This window comes from Protopterus annectens, chromosome 1.part2, assembly GCF_019279795.1.
Source record: "Protopterus annectens isolate FY-2018-M chromosome 1.part2, PAN1.0, whole genome shotgun sequence".
Taxonomy (NCBI): domain Eukaryota; kingdom Metazoa; phylum Chordata; order Ceratodontiformes; family Protopteridae; genus Protopterus; species Protopterus annectens.
The window spans coordinates 661,541,834-661,558,564 of record NC_056727.1 but is presented as its reverse complement, the minus strand read 5'-3'; the positions used below and the strand labels follow the sequence as shown (position 1 = coordinate 661,558,564).

General features: G+C 37.5%; 1 protein-coding gene across 1 annotated transcript in view; it reads left to right on the top strand.

Moving 5' to 3' along the window:
• Nucleotides 1–1,443: 1,443 nt before the first annotated feature.
• The window catches only part of LOC122790656 (solute carrier family 22 member 6-B-like), a 496,093-nt gene continuing 480,805 nt past the window's right edge, over nt 1,444–16,731 (top strand). The window contains exon 1 of the mRNA XM_044058184.1: nt 1,444–2,259. Coding sequence (XP_043914119.1) covers nt 1,885–2,259 — 375 coding nt within the window. The 5' untranslated portion in view covers nt 1,444–1,884. The remainder of the gene's footprint in view (nt 2,260–16,731) is intronic.

Sequence of the window (16,731 nt, the reverse complement as noted above, 5' to 3'; positions counted from 1 at the left end):
CTTGGCATTTGAGCGGTATGGATACATTAAGTGTTTCATAACATGCTGAAGATGTTGGTCAATGCTTGATGAAATGTAGAGGATGTAATAAATAACATATTTGTGCTCATCACTCAGCTGTGGTGCATCTGTGACTTGGTACAACAAACTGTACATGTCTCTCTAGATTTGTTTATGTTAGCCATCATGTTCCTTTTACCATTTACAACATTATCATGTAACATGTTAAAAGGAGACATACATTTATCAGCGCCATAGATTCATGACAATCTAGTGCTTACTTTTTAACCGACTGTAATCATGAAAAGCAATACATTCAGTTAGTGCTTCTTCCTGTCCTGTCCTATCCCCCATGTATTGGGGATTGGCAGGGCACACAGGGCTTGTTTGAATAGGGAGGTTTGTGACACTTTATGCCAACTCGGTCGCTGACATTAGGGAAGGGAGAGGTGCATCCTGATAGGTTTTTGTCTTTTTGGTAGTGTGCCACTTAAGGTAAAATGCCACTTACTGGATGTGGCCAAGTTATCTTCATAGATGTATTTATTGTACAGCATGATCCTGTACATATAAACAAAGAATTCCATTCCACAAAGAAAAGGCTCACAAAAACTTAGTAATTATGACATCATTAAAGTGAGGTATATTTATTTTGTAAAGTGTGGATGTTTCCAGAGTCTGAAGTCAATTTTTGGTGACAAAAGCACTTACACTGGGCAATAATAGCTTTTGTGAGCCTTTACATTGTGGAACACATTTTTTTCTTAATATATTTTTTATTTATTTTCTGAGCTGGTGTCCTTTTTAGTATTTTACTTATATAATCCTGTACATACTAATGGTCCATGGGAGAAATTGTTACACTAAAATTCCAAGTCGGCAGACTGGGAATGATTCCATGCTCTGTAGTCAGTCATTCTTTTAAACAGGGGCAAAACAAACAGCAGTTGAATCTTACAATATAAGGGGGAGACTAATGTAGTTATAAAATTATAGGATAGGTATGAGCTACCTTACTCTTTGCCTGCACTTTCTTGGTCCCTTAAATCTTATCTTGAGAAATATGCTCAGTCTGTCTGCTTAAATATGTTTTTGAGATTAGGATGGTAAGTATTTACTTATAAGGTAGATAACAGATTAATGCATATTTGCTGAAATACAACTGCTACTGCAGTTTGCAGACTGAATTTTGACTGCAACATATACTACTCAGGCGAGGAGTCTCATAATTTTTTACCTGTATAGAATATCACCTCAAGGTTTATTTCTGACTGCTGCAGAAGAGATTCTTCAACTTTGTAGTTGTTGGCCACTGCCTGAAAAAACATTATGTTACTGCTTAGTGCTTACCAAAATAACTTCCTAGAGTCCTGTTCACTTAGATCATGAGATCTGGTTCATGTTTTCCATGTATCACAGCACATTTAGATTGTTATAATGGGAAAGACGATCTCCTGTTTTTTTCATTCCTCAAATTCTACTGTGCTAAGTACAAGAAAATATCAAGAGTAACTTTCCAATAACTGCCACGCACAAGCCAGAAAGAACTAAGAAATACACAACGAAGCATGATTGAAGAATGACACTGCCTTTTCGATAATGAAACATCTTCATCAAGCTTTAACAGACTATCCTCATTAACTGAGCTGTTAAAGCAAGTGGTAAGATGAAAATACTAACAAGGATCTGTTCAGGCATTTCGAGTACTGTTTACTTTTCAGTATTAAGCCATAATTTCCCTCTGCTTACCATGCAGTGCTGTTAAAAGAAACTTACAAGGTATACAAATAAGCAGATTATAAATTAATTGTGTGACCTAGAAATTCTTCACTGGACTGCTTTTTTGTGTCTTTTTTAACTTAGCCAAACCATCTGAAACTAAAGATGCATTTTGATGACATTATTTTAGAAATTGGGGAATTTGGGAAGTACCAGATGATACTGCTAATCTGGATGTCATTACCACAGATCTTCCTTGCATTTCACATGCTTGCAATCATCTTCACTGGAGCTATACCACATTACCAGTGTCACCATGTTTGGGAAAACAGTGACTTGGGACTATCTAACTTCACTACAGATGTGTTGCGGAACCTCAGCTTGTATCTGGATGCTTGCTCCACCTTTGACATCAAAAATGTACGACTTTCAGAGCATAGTGTCATGGATTTTGAAACCATTAAAAGAAACCTGACAACAGTTGCCTGCGCAAAGTGGGACTATGATACCAGTATATTTGAAAGTACTATAGTCACTGAGGTAGGTCTCATCAATTCTATGACAAAGTTTATTCTGTCTTTTGTCACAGATAAATCTGTCTATATTGTTGTTTTATTTTGTGCATAGTCTATTTTTATAGATGATACAGCTTGTTTTCATTTATAGCAAAGAAGCCCATGGTTGGGACTACTGTTGAAGACATCACTGTCTTCAAACTATATGTGCCTTGAATAGCATTCTATAAAGAACCTGCTCGAAAGGCATTTTACAAAGGTATCCCTCCTCTGTAATGAGAGTTGAAAGAGATGTCTGCTTTGATATGAAATCATGGCATGGGGACATGGGAAACCACTAAATCATACCATCGGTATACAGTCTGTTTCTGTTATTTGCAAAAAATGACAGGCAGTATTAGCAAACCTGTTTTGCAGTTCAGTCTATCTGAAATTAATTTCAAACTCAGAGTTCAAACTAAAGTGCACACTAAGCCCATTAATGTTTTCTGACTAAAAAATACTTTTTTTTCAGTGTAAGAAAAAAGCAAGCAAATGCACTGAAACATAAACCACCATTTATATTTATGGCAGACATAGTATGTGCATATATAAATGGGGAGGTGGGGTGTTCTATGTTCAACACCCATAATACAGAAGGGTGATATACTGAACACAATGGAGAAAGAAAATGTTTCACCCATACACATGGTGCATTCAACCCAGGCAGCCAAAGTGAGCATTTCCTGTAGCTGGAATAAATTTAGCACTGATGTGATAGAAAAAAAGTCACATGGAGAAATGGAATGTAAGAATACTGCCCTCTTCAACAGACATAACGCAGGCAGATGGTTGTTCACCAAGACTTTATGAAGTAAATTCATATAGAAGATGCAGGCCTCAGATACTAACAGAAATCTAATTCTGGGAATGTTCTAGAGCTGGGCTCCCCAAACTAGGAACAGCTTAGTTATGAGCAAAGATGAAAGTGTTATCTCAGATTGTTTATTCTTTGGGTAGGTCTGTTGTGGGTAGTTGGTGAAAGTGATCAAACAGAGTTCTATATATCCTCAAGCCATGTAAAGTAAACTGAATCACACAGAAGGGTTCCCCAAAATGAAGAGTAGTGACAGCTGGTGAAACATGAGAGATCTGTAGTAAATATCTTGGAGTACTTTGTTAGTTTCAGGACATTCTATGCATAGGCAGTTTCAGACCTTTGTTCCCCAAACAGGGGAACTTACTGCATGGGCGTTTGTATACAAACTCTATAGAGATCTACCTGAGCTGGGCTGAAGCCAGAGGTGGCAAAAAGTGAGGTGCTGGTACTAACTAAAATGTGCCGTGGTTATTCTCTACATAAGTTCAGTATGAGTTGATGAAGCTCTGTTCCCCAAACTAGGCTGAGTATGTTGCTGACAAAAAAGAAAATAGTCATGTTAGTGTATGTGGCCATTGTGATCAAAAAGCTAGATCAAAATTACTTTACATATTTTGAGTGTTTAGTTTTTTTAAATCCACTTTGGCTCTATTGAAGTTGGGTAAAATGCAGTGGTCTGACATTATTTGACCTAAAAACACTCCCTATAGCTCTGTAGCACACAGTGCTGCTATTAAATCAATCCAAACTGTGCTAGAAAGGATGAATTCAGTCTTAGTGGAAACTGATATGTAGCTGTATGAGAGTTGAGAGTATACTTTATGTGCATTTGTGACATGCACAATATCAAAGCGTTCAGAGCTAAATTCCCCTAGTTGTAATGAACTAGAAACCAACTCAAGGTAAGAAGCATGAAGTAATGGATCTGAAGAGCTTTCTTAACCCTCAAAAGAGGCACTCCTTAGGCACCAAGGAGCTGAGTTCCTTAAATTAGCACTAAACAAATGCAATTGCAATATAATCAGTTAAAGCATTTGTATTCCTTGTACAAAAAAATTGGAGAAATGTTGCTGGACACTCAACAAGCAAACAAAGTAATATTAATCAAATGAGTTTCCTCTAATAGGATCACATACACCTCGACCCCTAGAAAGAGTGTACTGCACTTACAATATAGGTTGCCAACAAACTCTTCTTGGCATCCATGTCGCAAACACATGATTCGGGAGACCCGATCATAATGTTTTATAGTTCATGAAGCTTTATCTGATCTATATACTACTAGTTACAGAAAAAAAGCATTGTGTTTTGCCAGCGTTCAAAGCCACAAAGCCTTTAGCAAGTACTGCCAGGAAGACAGTGTAACTCAATCTCTTATGTTTACACTAACCTTGACATTCCTCTCAAATGTCCAGATTTTTGCAGACTGTCTAGATTTTTGCCTCAAATATTTGGTCTCTTCCTCATAAAATATTTGGTAATAGGTTCATAAATTAATACTAAGCTAAGTGCCCTTGTGAGCCATTTTAAGCCTAACCAATTGTCCTTTGCGAAACTCAAACCCTGCACCTTGTGTTTGTAAGGCAAACACCTTAACCATTAGGCCACCTTCCCAACCCCTAACTAAATAACATTTCATTTTCAGACTTCGTATCCTTCAGAAAATATATAGTAACACACATCCTGTTATTTTGGTTACTTTCTAAGTTTATGAGAAGAAGTAAGGGACACATTGTTGGTACAGACAGCAGGCAGAAACAAATCTCTTTTTTATTTTGCTGCTGTCTTTGCTGGTCAGTATTGGCAGACTTGACTTCTTGGCACTAGACCTAACCTTAGTTAAGCAGGGAATGCTCAATATGTATTAAGATCGGGTCTCCAGCTGTAGTAGTGCTTAATTGATATGTCTTTTTTCCGAATACTGGAGTGTAATTCAGAGCAGAAATGATGTAGCCAAGCACATAGCTCTTTGCCTCAAACATAACACAAAGCCAGTATTTCTGAAAGATGGAAGACTTGACTGTAACAAAGCTAAATTTCTCCTTTAAAGGAAAACTCCACCTTAGAACTCAAAAACTTTTTTTTCATTGTATCTTTATTTTCTGAGCTATTTTAATGCCTTAAAATCACTCCAAGTGCTTCTTTTACAGTTTTAGTGTTTCCTTCACAATGGCGGATGATGGGACCTGCCTTGGTAGCATGATCTTGTTTTCATGCTTTCATTCCTTCTTCCCAGAATACATGTCAAGTCTTGTTTATGTGATTCATGCTAGACATAAGGAAGTGGTGTTTTCTCATGCCATTGAGATAGAATGGCAGGAATGTGAAGCACTGTCATCTAACACACCTTCTGTAACACAGTTACTTCTAAATTTGCCTGACTGAGCCTCATTTATGCATCTGTCAGAACTTGTTCTATGTTATAAATAGCTGTTAGCTACTTATAGCAAGGGAAAGTAGGTAAATAGCAAACTTTTGTGAAGGGAATTTTGTAGTTCTAAAAGAACTGACAGACTTTCCCCCACATTCTCGTGCTGAGGTATGAAAACTCTCACTGCAGTAAATTATTTTTGCTGTACATTTACAGGTGACAAGTAGTACGACTCCAATCTAAGTCTGTCTGGTAGTTCACAATGTCTTCAGTGGGAAGATTGTTTTCTCCCTCATGAATGATGCAAAATTAAAATGTGCTTTACTAGTTCCGTAATTATTTCTGTCATGTTCACCCCCTCCCCTTTTTTCTATTTCATATTTATTTATACTTCGGTAACCAGGAAAGTGAAATGGTCCCAGGACCCTTTCATCCATGACTCGGGCTACATTGGCAAAGATAATAACAAGTAATAAATGCACTTTGAAATGCAAAGAAGAAAAAAACACTAACATAAAGACAATGACAAAGGTTGCATGTGCAATACATAGCCAATGTGTGAAAGCGAATAAGTAATATATAAACCCTTTAGCAGTTGTCACTTTGCTATCAGTCTGATTCATATATGGGAGTAGAGCATTTAACATGAAATGAACAAGCAGGGGGCAAAACATCAGTCAGTCCACCTAAAACACAGGCATAAATAATCAATCATTACAGCTTCCTGAATTATGTTTCCTTTACTTTCCAAGAGTACTGAAGAAAAACCTACTGACAAGAAAGTGATAACCTACACGTTGCATTTAGAAAAATGGACTTTCTGACTTATTTAATGTGATCTGTTGCAGACCTGTCATTGTGAAATATGTTTTGGCTTGCTGAAGATCCAGATCCTCTTGTCTGAAAATATCTGGGCACACACTGCAGCATGACACAGACACATACAGCATCTTTTCAGTCAGTGCAATGCTGTAAAACATAACATAATTATATTCAAGCAGTTCCATCAGGGCAGACACATTTAGCTGGAGGAAGTCCAGACTCAGCAATAGAGGAGGTGGCTGATGAGGAGCTTGTGGAGGAACCATCTCCAGGAGATAACTATGCCAGAAGAAGGCAGGTGCTTTATGCAGTGACACTGGCTAAGAGGTGGTGATGGTTCATAGCTATGGACTAGAGTACAGTATTGAACAAAAAATAAAAAGATATGCATGCAAACATTCTCCCAGGCTATGCTCTAGTATACATAGACCGGCCACACTGTGCCTCAGGCATAGGCTAACCAAGTAAACAGCAAGGCACAGTTATCGCCATATGCAAAGGTGCAGAGAATCACAGTGTCAAGTTATATGAACAGGCAATTGCATGTGTGTGTGTGTGTGTGTGTGTGTGTGTGTGTGTGTGTGTGTGTGTATGTGTCAAAGTCAAAGTAAATTTTATTGTTATTCAGAAATCACACAAGTGCAAAAACTGAATGAAATTCCGTATCTTCAGACTCAATGCACAGACAACATATAGACTCTTTTCACAGACATTTACACATATAACACCTAGCTATTGCATCATGGAGATGCAGGTAGACAGGCTAATACTGCACATAATTAGAAACACATTTTAATACTTTTTGCAGTGAACACTTACTTGCATGAGACTTTAGTATTGCACAGGCACTTGGTTAAGACATTGCAGTGTGTGTGTGCATGTAAATGTGTATTGATGTGGTTGAAAACTAATTTGTGCTGTGTATGTTAGAATGGTGAGGGTGGTTTGGTAGACTGAGGTAGACTAGCTTAGGGGGGTGTTGTTACCATTACTTTGTGTGTGTGTGTGTATATATATATGTATATATATATATATATATATATATGTGTGTGTGTGTGTGTGTGTGTGTGTGTGTGTGTGTGTGTGTGTGTGTGTGCTTGTGCAGGTCGGGGGGGGGGTTGCAGAAATTTCACTTAGTGCTTGCTCGGACCCAGCTTCAGTAAATTTTGCAGCACTGTGCTGGGATCTAATAAATGGCTCCAGGCACCCACAGGAGACATAATTTCGGACCATGCATGTCTTCGGCTATGATAGTGACCTGTCCTGAAAGGGTCACAAGTATGACCCAGGCCATAAGAAACTGAAAGGAATCCAATAAGGCAAATGTCAACCACTAAATGAATGACACTTGAATGTGTAATAATACTTATCAGTATGTGGGGTTATAAATGTATTGGTTATGCTTATTCATGTAGTTCTCATGAAGTCCCATCTCTTTCTAGGGATGAAAGAGCATTTTTATGTGCTCAACTTCTCTTTTACTTGTCTTTGCATTAATAAAATTCAGTGTGCATTATTACACGTTCAGGTGCTGTTCCTTTGGTGGTTGAGGCTTTCCTTACTGGATTCCTTTGAGTTTCATTTGGTTATTTGGTTATGGAATCCTTGGGCCATTGGTTTCTCATGATCTAGGCCATGCTATCAGGATGGAGTGCTCCATTAATGTGAGTAGTATACCATGTACTGAATCAGTACAAATACCTCAGCTTTGGGAACATTCACATCACAATGTACATCCCTCAACACTGGATGGCAAGGTGGAAGTAGTGACACTATGTCTGCCTGAATATGCCTCCCCATAACAGTCCTCACCACTAGAGCTGGAGCTGCACCAGCCACAAGAAGTGCATCTGCCATGATTTCTGGCCACACAAAAACATCTGTGTCATCATTCATGCAAACACCCTGTCCATAATTTTGCACATGTGGACCATGCACTCCCTGAGGTTATCTTGGAAACATTGTTGTAACTCTGCCAGCTTAGCAAGAACTATGGTGGTGTCAACTTGTTCCTACAATATGGCCCTGCATATATACTGGGGTGCTGCCACTGACATGCCTAGCTCATGTACTGGATGATATACAATATCCATAGCATGCATAGCTTATGGTACAACATACATCCTTATTTTCCATTTGCTTAGTGGACCTTGCAGCAATCAAAAAGGAATGTCCCAAGGTGAAGACATCCCTTCCCAGTTAGAGCTGTGTATGTTGTCCTGTCCTTTATCTCTTCCTTTGTTTGTGGGGTGGGGTCCACAAGCACAGAAGCTATGTCTGCTGAATGAACTGGGAATGTGGATATCACATTACTCATGTCCATCACTGATACCATGACCCCTGACGTGCCAGGATTTGGCTGCCACCATCATCAGAGCTGGACAACTTTCTGACATTAGGCAGCTGTATATCCATGGTAAAGGACCTTGATAACACTGCACCTATGAAAACTTAAAAAAAAAATCACCCACACTAAGCATGATCATCCACCAATAACTGAATCTGAATGAATGACTAAATATTACGTAATAAAATGGCATGGAAAAATAATAGATAACATACCTTTGTGCTGCTAGTCTCTGCATCTGCAGACCTGATGTTCCCAGAGGAATAAGTGTGAATGCTTGTAAAATGTATTAACCAGACATTTGCCTACTAAGGAAGATACTTGTCCATGCAAGATATACCCACCTAGGCCACCTCCAAAAAATATTCTGGGTGGTAAGCTGAACTGTATACCAAGATCCTGGACTCCACTGAGCATGATAAAATTGTCCATAACTCCAAGTAAAGATGGCTTGAACTCCTCCTTCTTTTCTTTAAAATGTGATTTGGTTAGTGGGTCACTTCCTGTTGCCCTCTGCTCCCATGCTAGATGGGCAACCTGGCCTTTAGCAGAACTTACCATGTTGATGGCCGGATGTCTCACTTGATTGTATTTCTTGTTTTGGCTACTAACAGCATTGATGTCATTAATTGCATTCCAGCAGGCATGGTTGCAAAATGGTCAGTCATATTTATCATGGCTGATAATCTACCGACCATGGAGATGGAAGGTTTATAGCAAGATGTCATTTTTTACATGACAGAACTTGATTTTGTGCTGTTTTCTACATTGTGGCATCATCCTCTGGAATGAGCAAATAAAGTATGTAAGAACATTCACAGCCCTTCCTATACAGTGATGCAAGCAGAAGGTGTCTGTGTAGCATGAAGTACGTGGCCATGCTTTTTCTGTGTAGGGGAACATCACTCAGATATGGGATAATCATGGGCAGGTGTTGTGTAGTACATCTAATATTATACAATGACGGGTTATTATTATTCTTCAGAAATGTGCACACTGTCTGGACAGCCCATCCAACTTGCCCTTTGTAAATTGAGCACATACTGATAGAAAAAAAGTCTGTCTACTGAAGTACCATTGAGCAGCCAGACCTTTCTACTGGAATGTACTTCGGAAGGCAGAGCAAAATGCAAAAAACATCACATACATTCTGCAAAAGTAAAGAAACAGAAATTTACCAGATTTCCTTGTATGTCTGCACTATCCCTTTTTAAATTACAGCAAGTTCTCATTCTCAGCTGTCCAGATATTTGCAGAATATCCATATTTTTGCCTCATAGATTTCGTCTTTTCCAGATGAAAACAAAAGTAGTTTTCAAGCAAGCCACTGGGGTTTAAGCCATTTAAATAATGACAGATATTTGAGATTTAGACTTTAGACTTCAGATTTTTTCAAAAAATGCATACTAACAGAAAATCTCTCCTTCAAGCAACTTTCTAACTTTGTAAGAGCAATAAAATCCATCACTATTTTTGGACCTTTCTTCCTCCCATTATGTTGCACTTTGCTATTAGAAAGTGTGCATTTTCAAAAGGATATGAAGGCTAAATGTCAAATATCTGTCATTATTTAATGACTTCATCCCCAGTGGCTTGCTGAAAAACTATTTTTTTTAATCTTGAAAAGATCAAAAACTATGAGGCAAAAAATCTGGATGGGATCCTCCCCCAAAAAAGCAATAGAGATTCTTTTTTTTCTATTGCTTCTTTTCAACAGCACTGAAGCATGGGGACATAACTCCCATAAGTGCACAGTACATCAGAAAATGTGGAAAAAAGGGAAGCAGTGCTGAGGAGAACTCGTGCACCATCTTACAAAGACATTTAAGAAAGGTAAGCAATTTCTTTCTTAAGTAACATCATTGTATAACATCAATAACCCACTCGTGTATGTGTGTGTGTGTGTGTGTGTGTGTGTGTGTGTGTGTGTGTGTGTGTGTGTGTGTGTGTGTGTCTGTGTGGAGTATAGTAGGATTTTCTCACGTTTGGCTTTGTTTAATCACTCAGGCTTCACCCTCATGATCAAACCACACCATCTGTGGGTAAATATTAATATACCCACACCCACTCATGGGTCATTGCTTAATGTCCCCCCCCCCCAAAAAAAATGAAAAAAAAAATAAGTATGGAGTACACATAGGGACCGCATGTAATGGCCTCTGATATTATTCCCGATTTAGGTGTCATACATGTTATGCATGCCGTGGGTTGAACATGCCTTTAGGCCATATGTATCACAACATACATGTTGACATGGATGTTTACTTACTGTTTGCAAACATACAGAAAGGTACAGATCAATGGCGTATTGTGTATCTACCCTAGCAAGGTCGCAAAGACATCAGGGAGACCAAAAATGATTTAAAAAGTAACAGGAACATGGCTGCTACTATTTTAGAATGTGTGTTAGGCAGTTAACTGTATAGGACCTACATGTGTGTTGATGATTAATGCATACTGTTTACAGTTTCTTTCAAGGGCCTGAATAAACACTCAACTTCCCTCCCAGGGCAATGATGTTCAGAGGCTCCCTGGAGGTGCAGCAAAGAAAGTAAATACTTTTGTGTTTACAGCATAGAGACCACCAGAAGCACCTGATTAGGCACTGTAATGAAGGTTTCCTATATAAAGTAGATGACCGGCACAGTCTTGTAGGGTGGTGACTGAAGCCGTTGGCATATCCCACCCTGGTGAGCAGTACCAGCACCACAACCATGACTTGGAGAGATGCCACCTTGACCTTCTTACATGTTGGGAAGAAGTGGTCAGAGCATGGACAGCAGATATGTATTATAAGTACTTCTACTAGTTTTTTGATCATTAAATTGTATCCTACCTTATATATTATATAATTGAGCATGTAGTTTATGATTTTTTTTTATGTATTCTTTTTTTATTTTGAAACTCAGCAGGCTACCTTGGGGAACAGATATCAGAGAAGAAAGGAAAGGTTTTCCAGGTGAAAGTGTGCATATGGATATTTTTAACATAATTTTGAGTATATTTACTATGTGGTTGCCAGTATGCATGCATACTACCAGAGTGTGTCTCAGCAGAGTTGTTACTATTAAGTTAAATGAGTGCATTTTACCAGTGGTAGCTTCAAGTTCCTTTTCTTGCTGGGGTGCAATATGGGCACTGTAGCTGGCTGGTAGGGCATGTGAAGACAAAAAAATATGTATATGTTTAAAAATACTTATACTGTCCAACTCTGTACTAATTGTGTCTTTCTGCACATGAATATGTCCTGTGACAAAGTGAAATATTACTGTAATTTCCCAGATTAACAATGTCATGATGCTCAGCTATTACAGAATGCAGTTAGTAGATGATTCCATGTATAATGAGCCAAACTTTCGGTCTTACTAGCCTACCTTTCAAGTCTTTCAGAACCTTACACTTGCTTTTTTTATCTAGTTCTACATGCTCACATGATATACATTTTTATTTTCTATAACTCTGCTGCCCCACAATTCGGTCACAGATATCCATAATAAATCCTTCCCTTAAATACCACTACTATACAAAGGCAAAATAATATCTCAGTTTTTGTTTACCTGAAAAGGGCCTTTGACACTTTAAATAACTTACTTCTAATAAGTCAACTGAATTTGTTTGACAGCCTTGTGACAGCCTGACAGAAGTGAACATATTATCTAAACAAAACCTTTATAATCAAAATTCACAAGACAAGGCAAGGCCAACTCCACAGGCCTTCACTACTGGTGGGAATTCTTGAAGGCTAGGGCTTGACTCTTACTGTCTTTACAATATATTAACTTCCAAAGTAAAGCAATTATTTTATATTTGGATAATCTGTCTTCTTTAGAAATAGCCTCTCACTTTCTGACATATGTCTTCATGGAGAAGATGTTTAATAAGAATTACACATTTATACTTGTGATGTCCATTTAATATCCCACTGAACTGCCACCAGTATGTGATGACCCTTAGTACCCTGGGTCAGTAACTAAGGAACATAAATCCTCACTACTGACTCTAATGTGAGACTGTGACTTAAACAAGAGTAATATTTCACAATTTTCCCCTAAGAGCACAACAGCAACATGCTCTATACCCTGGGACTGGACTGTATGCTTCTGTCCACCCCAAATGTATTTCTTTATTACACACTTCAGGGCAATGTGTCCCAATTTAAGACCTCTGATACACTCACAATTAAATAAATTAAATCTCACACATCCAAAGAAGAAAGCCTGACACAGATTTCAGCTGTGTCCCTTCCCTCAAATGATACAGTAAAATGCTGCTACCAATCAGAGCGTCTACATGCCCTTTTAGAGGGGTGTCCAATTATTAAAATTAGGTATTAAAACAAATGGTAGCATATGACCTAAAGTAGCCAGTCTTTTGGAGTGGCCCAAGGATTATCAAAGCAGATATAAACTCTAAAATCACTAAAGAATACACTAATTGACCAGCCACAATGCAAGATAATAAACATATTTAATAATGAGCAAAATGATTAAAAAATGTAAAACAGTAATTTCATTAAACAAAACATAATTCAATCACCAGGAAATTAAATTAATACTGAAGGATAGAAATCTAATGTTTAGAAAAACTCTTGACTACTTTGCTATAATTTCCTAACCGAAGAACACTGTCCCTGATCTACTAAATTTTACAACAGTGCAAAGACATGCTTATAGTTCTTGGCGAGTCCTTTGGGCTTCTGCTATTTCACTGCTTAGTACAACTGTGAACTGTGAATACAACTCAACTCATCTATGAACTGAACTCAACAACAGTTTAAACTGTCTTCAGCAGGCTCTTTTATAAGCTAGGTAATCTGTCTTAACTCTTCCAGTTCTTATTTTCGTTTCATTCTTTGAAAATCAACAGCTGTTTATTAAAGTTACATCTTGTCTTTCAGTTTCTGACAGTAAACAGAGCATCTGAACACATTCTGATGACATCATCTGAAAATCAGCTGACTCTGAGACAGTCTGCATTTAGAATCTCCTGTACAAACATGCACAGTTAGACATGTAAGATAACACTGTTCTCAAGTCTTTAAACATCATGTAAAGACCTTATTCACAATATCATAGCTAGTCATGTTAGCATATAATACACAGGCCAATCTGAAAATATTTACAAAACTTTGGTCAGACATGCTAGCACAGATGACAGTGTCTAACTTCTTCACAATGTCTTTTAAACTTCTACAAGATATTCTAGCAAAACATACTAAGAAGCCTGGGATGTAAAAATACTGGTGTTTTAGGGTAACATAACTTTAAAAGAAGATATAAATGTGGCTGCCCTACTCAGATGACATATCTAAACTGATCACACAATTTAGAGCTGCAATGCATAGAGGGACTGAGTTAAGGAGGCACAGGATTATTATCTGACAAATGTATACTGGCATTTATGCTACCATTAGGAAATGTCTGACTTTCATAATCACTAGGTCTCTGCCCTGATCTAGATTTTATTTACTTATTTACTTACTTAGCATTTTTTTAACCTTATAGTCAGACTAGTCCAAACTCATCTTTTTTATGCTATAACTTGAGTCACGAGGCAAGTGGAACTCCAGCCCAGACATTTATGGCAATCAGTGCAATGTACACATAAAACAAATATATATATATATATATATATATATATATATATATATATATATATGTATACAGCACACCATGAACATAACAGGAAAGAGAGATTATTTAATGTGTTTTCTTATTCAGTGTCCAGTAGTTCAAATAGAGCACTGCAGAATCTCTGTTTCTCAAGCACTGAATGCAGAAAAACCACATTCAAAAGGGCAAATGTTGAAAATATGGTAGCATACAGCAGACTCCCTGTTATCCAGTCTCGCTGGGACCAGACCTCCGGCTGGATATATTAATGGCTGGTTAATCAGAAAAAGCATACAAAATTATATGTATAGGTAATAGATCAGCTAAAATAACAGGATTTGTGTTAGTATGCCTTTTCCTAATGAATATGAAGTCTAAAACTCAAATGTCTGTCATTATTTAGCCCAGAGGAGGCAGACATGTTGTTCTTCTTTTTAGGCTAAAGGCCCTGTCCCACTACTCAGTCTCATACAGCCTCCTGTGAACATATTAAAGCAGTATGTATCAGCAATATCAGTCTGTCTCATTATAACACTGTAAAACATGACAACATGAGGGTGTAATATCTTCCAGTCTATCCCCTTCTTTAGCCTTGGCCTGGTATAAACCAGACAAGGTTTAAACTTCTCAAGTATACTTCCTCAATCACTGCTTTCACCTGAGAATCACTGTTATTGCAGTTTGCATTAGAGCATCATCAGTAATTCAGACCTTGCCAGCTTGTAAATCTTCTCTAAAGATATGCTACCCAGAAGTGAGGAAGTATAAGGACGGCAAGTCCCCAACCACATGGACGGCAACAGGGGCACTTAACCCCATGCATAAATGCATTTTCTTCCATTTCGTTGAAGCTTTTTCAAATGGCTTGCTTTCTCTGGATGAAGTTACAGATAATTTTGTCCAAATGTAGTAGAATGATCTCCAGCCATATAAATGACTATACTAATGTCAAAACCAAACATGAGTACAACAGTGGGCTATACATACAGAAAGTAATATGAACTGTACAAAACACTGTCAAACAAAGGACAACAACAACAGAAGTTTATGTAGAGCATGGATATAAATCAGAAAATATATCATATGGAAAGTACTGTAAAGATGTATGGGGAAAAATGAACCAATAAAAAGAAAGAACAGTCACTGTGAGCCACAGGTGAGCTAATGCATATAACTGTACTCTGGCAAAGCAACAAAGCTAAAGAAGCTGGCAAATATTGTATTTTGGATTATGTGAAAGAGGCAGTAAAACTAGGAGTCATTACTCAGAAATTATAGAAAATGCACTAGTGGTCCAGTCACTGACAAACAGTGAAACTCAGAGCGTAGAAAAAAAATGCAAAAGTATCATACTTTAACACAATCTGAGGAATGCTCTGTCATAGTCGAACATCTCTAGATGAATCATGGAAGACTCAAGATGGAAAATGTGCACAAAGATGCTGCTGATAGATGCAGCAGCAACTACTGATGGGTCATTTAACTGGCATCATAGATACATTATTTGGTGCCCTGCACAATTTCCCAGTCTGGTACTCCCTCCAATTCCAAGTTGAGCAACAAAATAAATAACTGAATAAACAAATAAATAAATAAATGAGTAGGTTTTTGTAAACTTAAAGACAGCATTTCTGCTGTGGAACCATAGTAAACTGCTTGCTACAAATGCTGTCATAAATTCTAATGTTAGTGCTAGTGTTTAAGCACTTCAGCTGTGGTTGCAAATACAGTATTGGCATTCATTTCTGAATGCTGGTTCTGCCTATACTATCAGCATCTGCTAATCATGTCCACTAACATCTTATGACCGTGGCAACTATCCCCTTCATCCTACCCTACCTATGCCTCATTTCAGAAGGTCTGTCCCAGAGCACTGACTGTTTGGTTATTTTTGCTCTTTATGTTCAGAACTGTAAGATTTATTCATTTAACTTCTAGGGAATGTTACTGATATAATTATCTATAAAACACATTTGTTTCAGCTTACTGTTTTGTAAGAATTACACTGTGTCACTTTACAAAGTCCATTCTGACCTGAATCCCACCATAAATTCAAATGATATCCGTCTACTACTTCATGATACCTTTTATGAAATTTTCCAGATAATACCTCTCAATAATATCAGTTTTATTTTGTTTTACACAGCCTAGTAACATTTAAAGAAAGTATGCAATAGAATCTTAAAATTGGGCCTGCTTCATACAGCATGAAAAATATGCATATTTTACTATAACACATAAAAATGTGCAGAAAATGGTGTTATTTCCTGGAAAAGAGTATTACTTTTAGGTCTCAGTTCATAATGACACACCAATATGATTTATATAAATAATGAGTTTATCAGCTTGAAAAAATTAAAAGTATTTGTTTTTGTGAAGCAAATGGCAAAACCATCCAAATGGCTATATAAGAGCATTGTTTGTATCAAGCAATAAGAGACCATTTCTCTAGAACATACAAAGTATTGGAGAAAATTTCCCAGAAT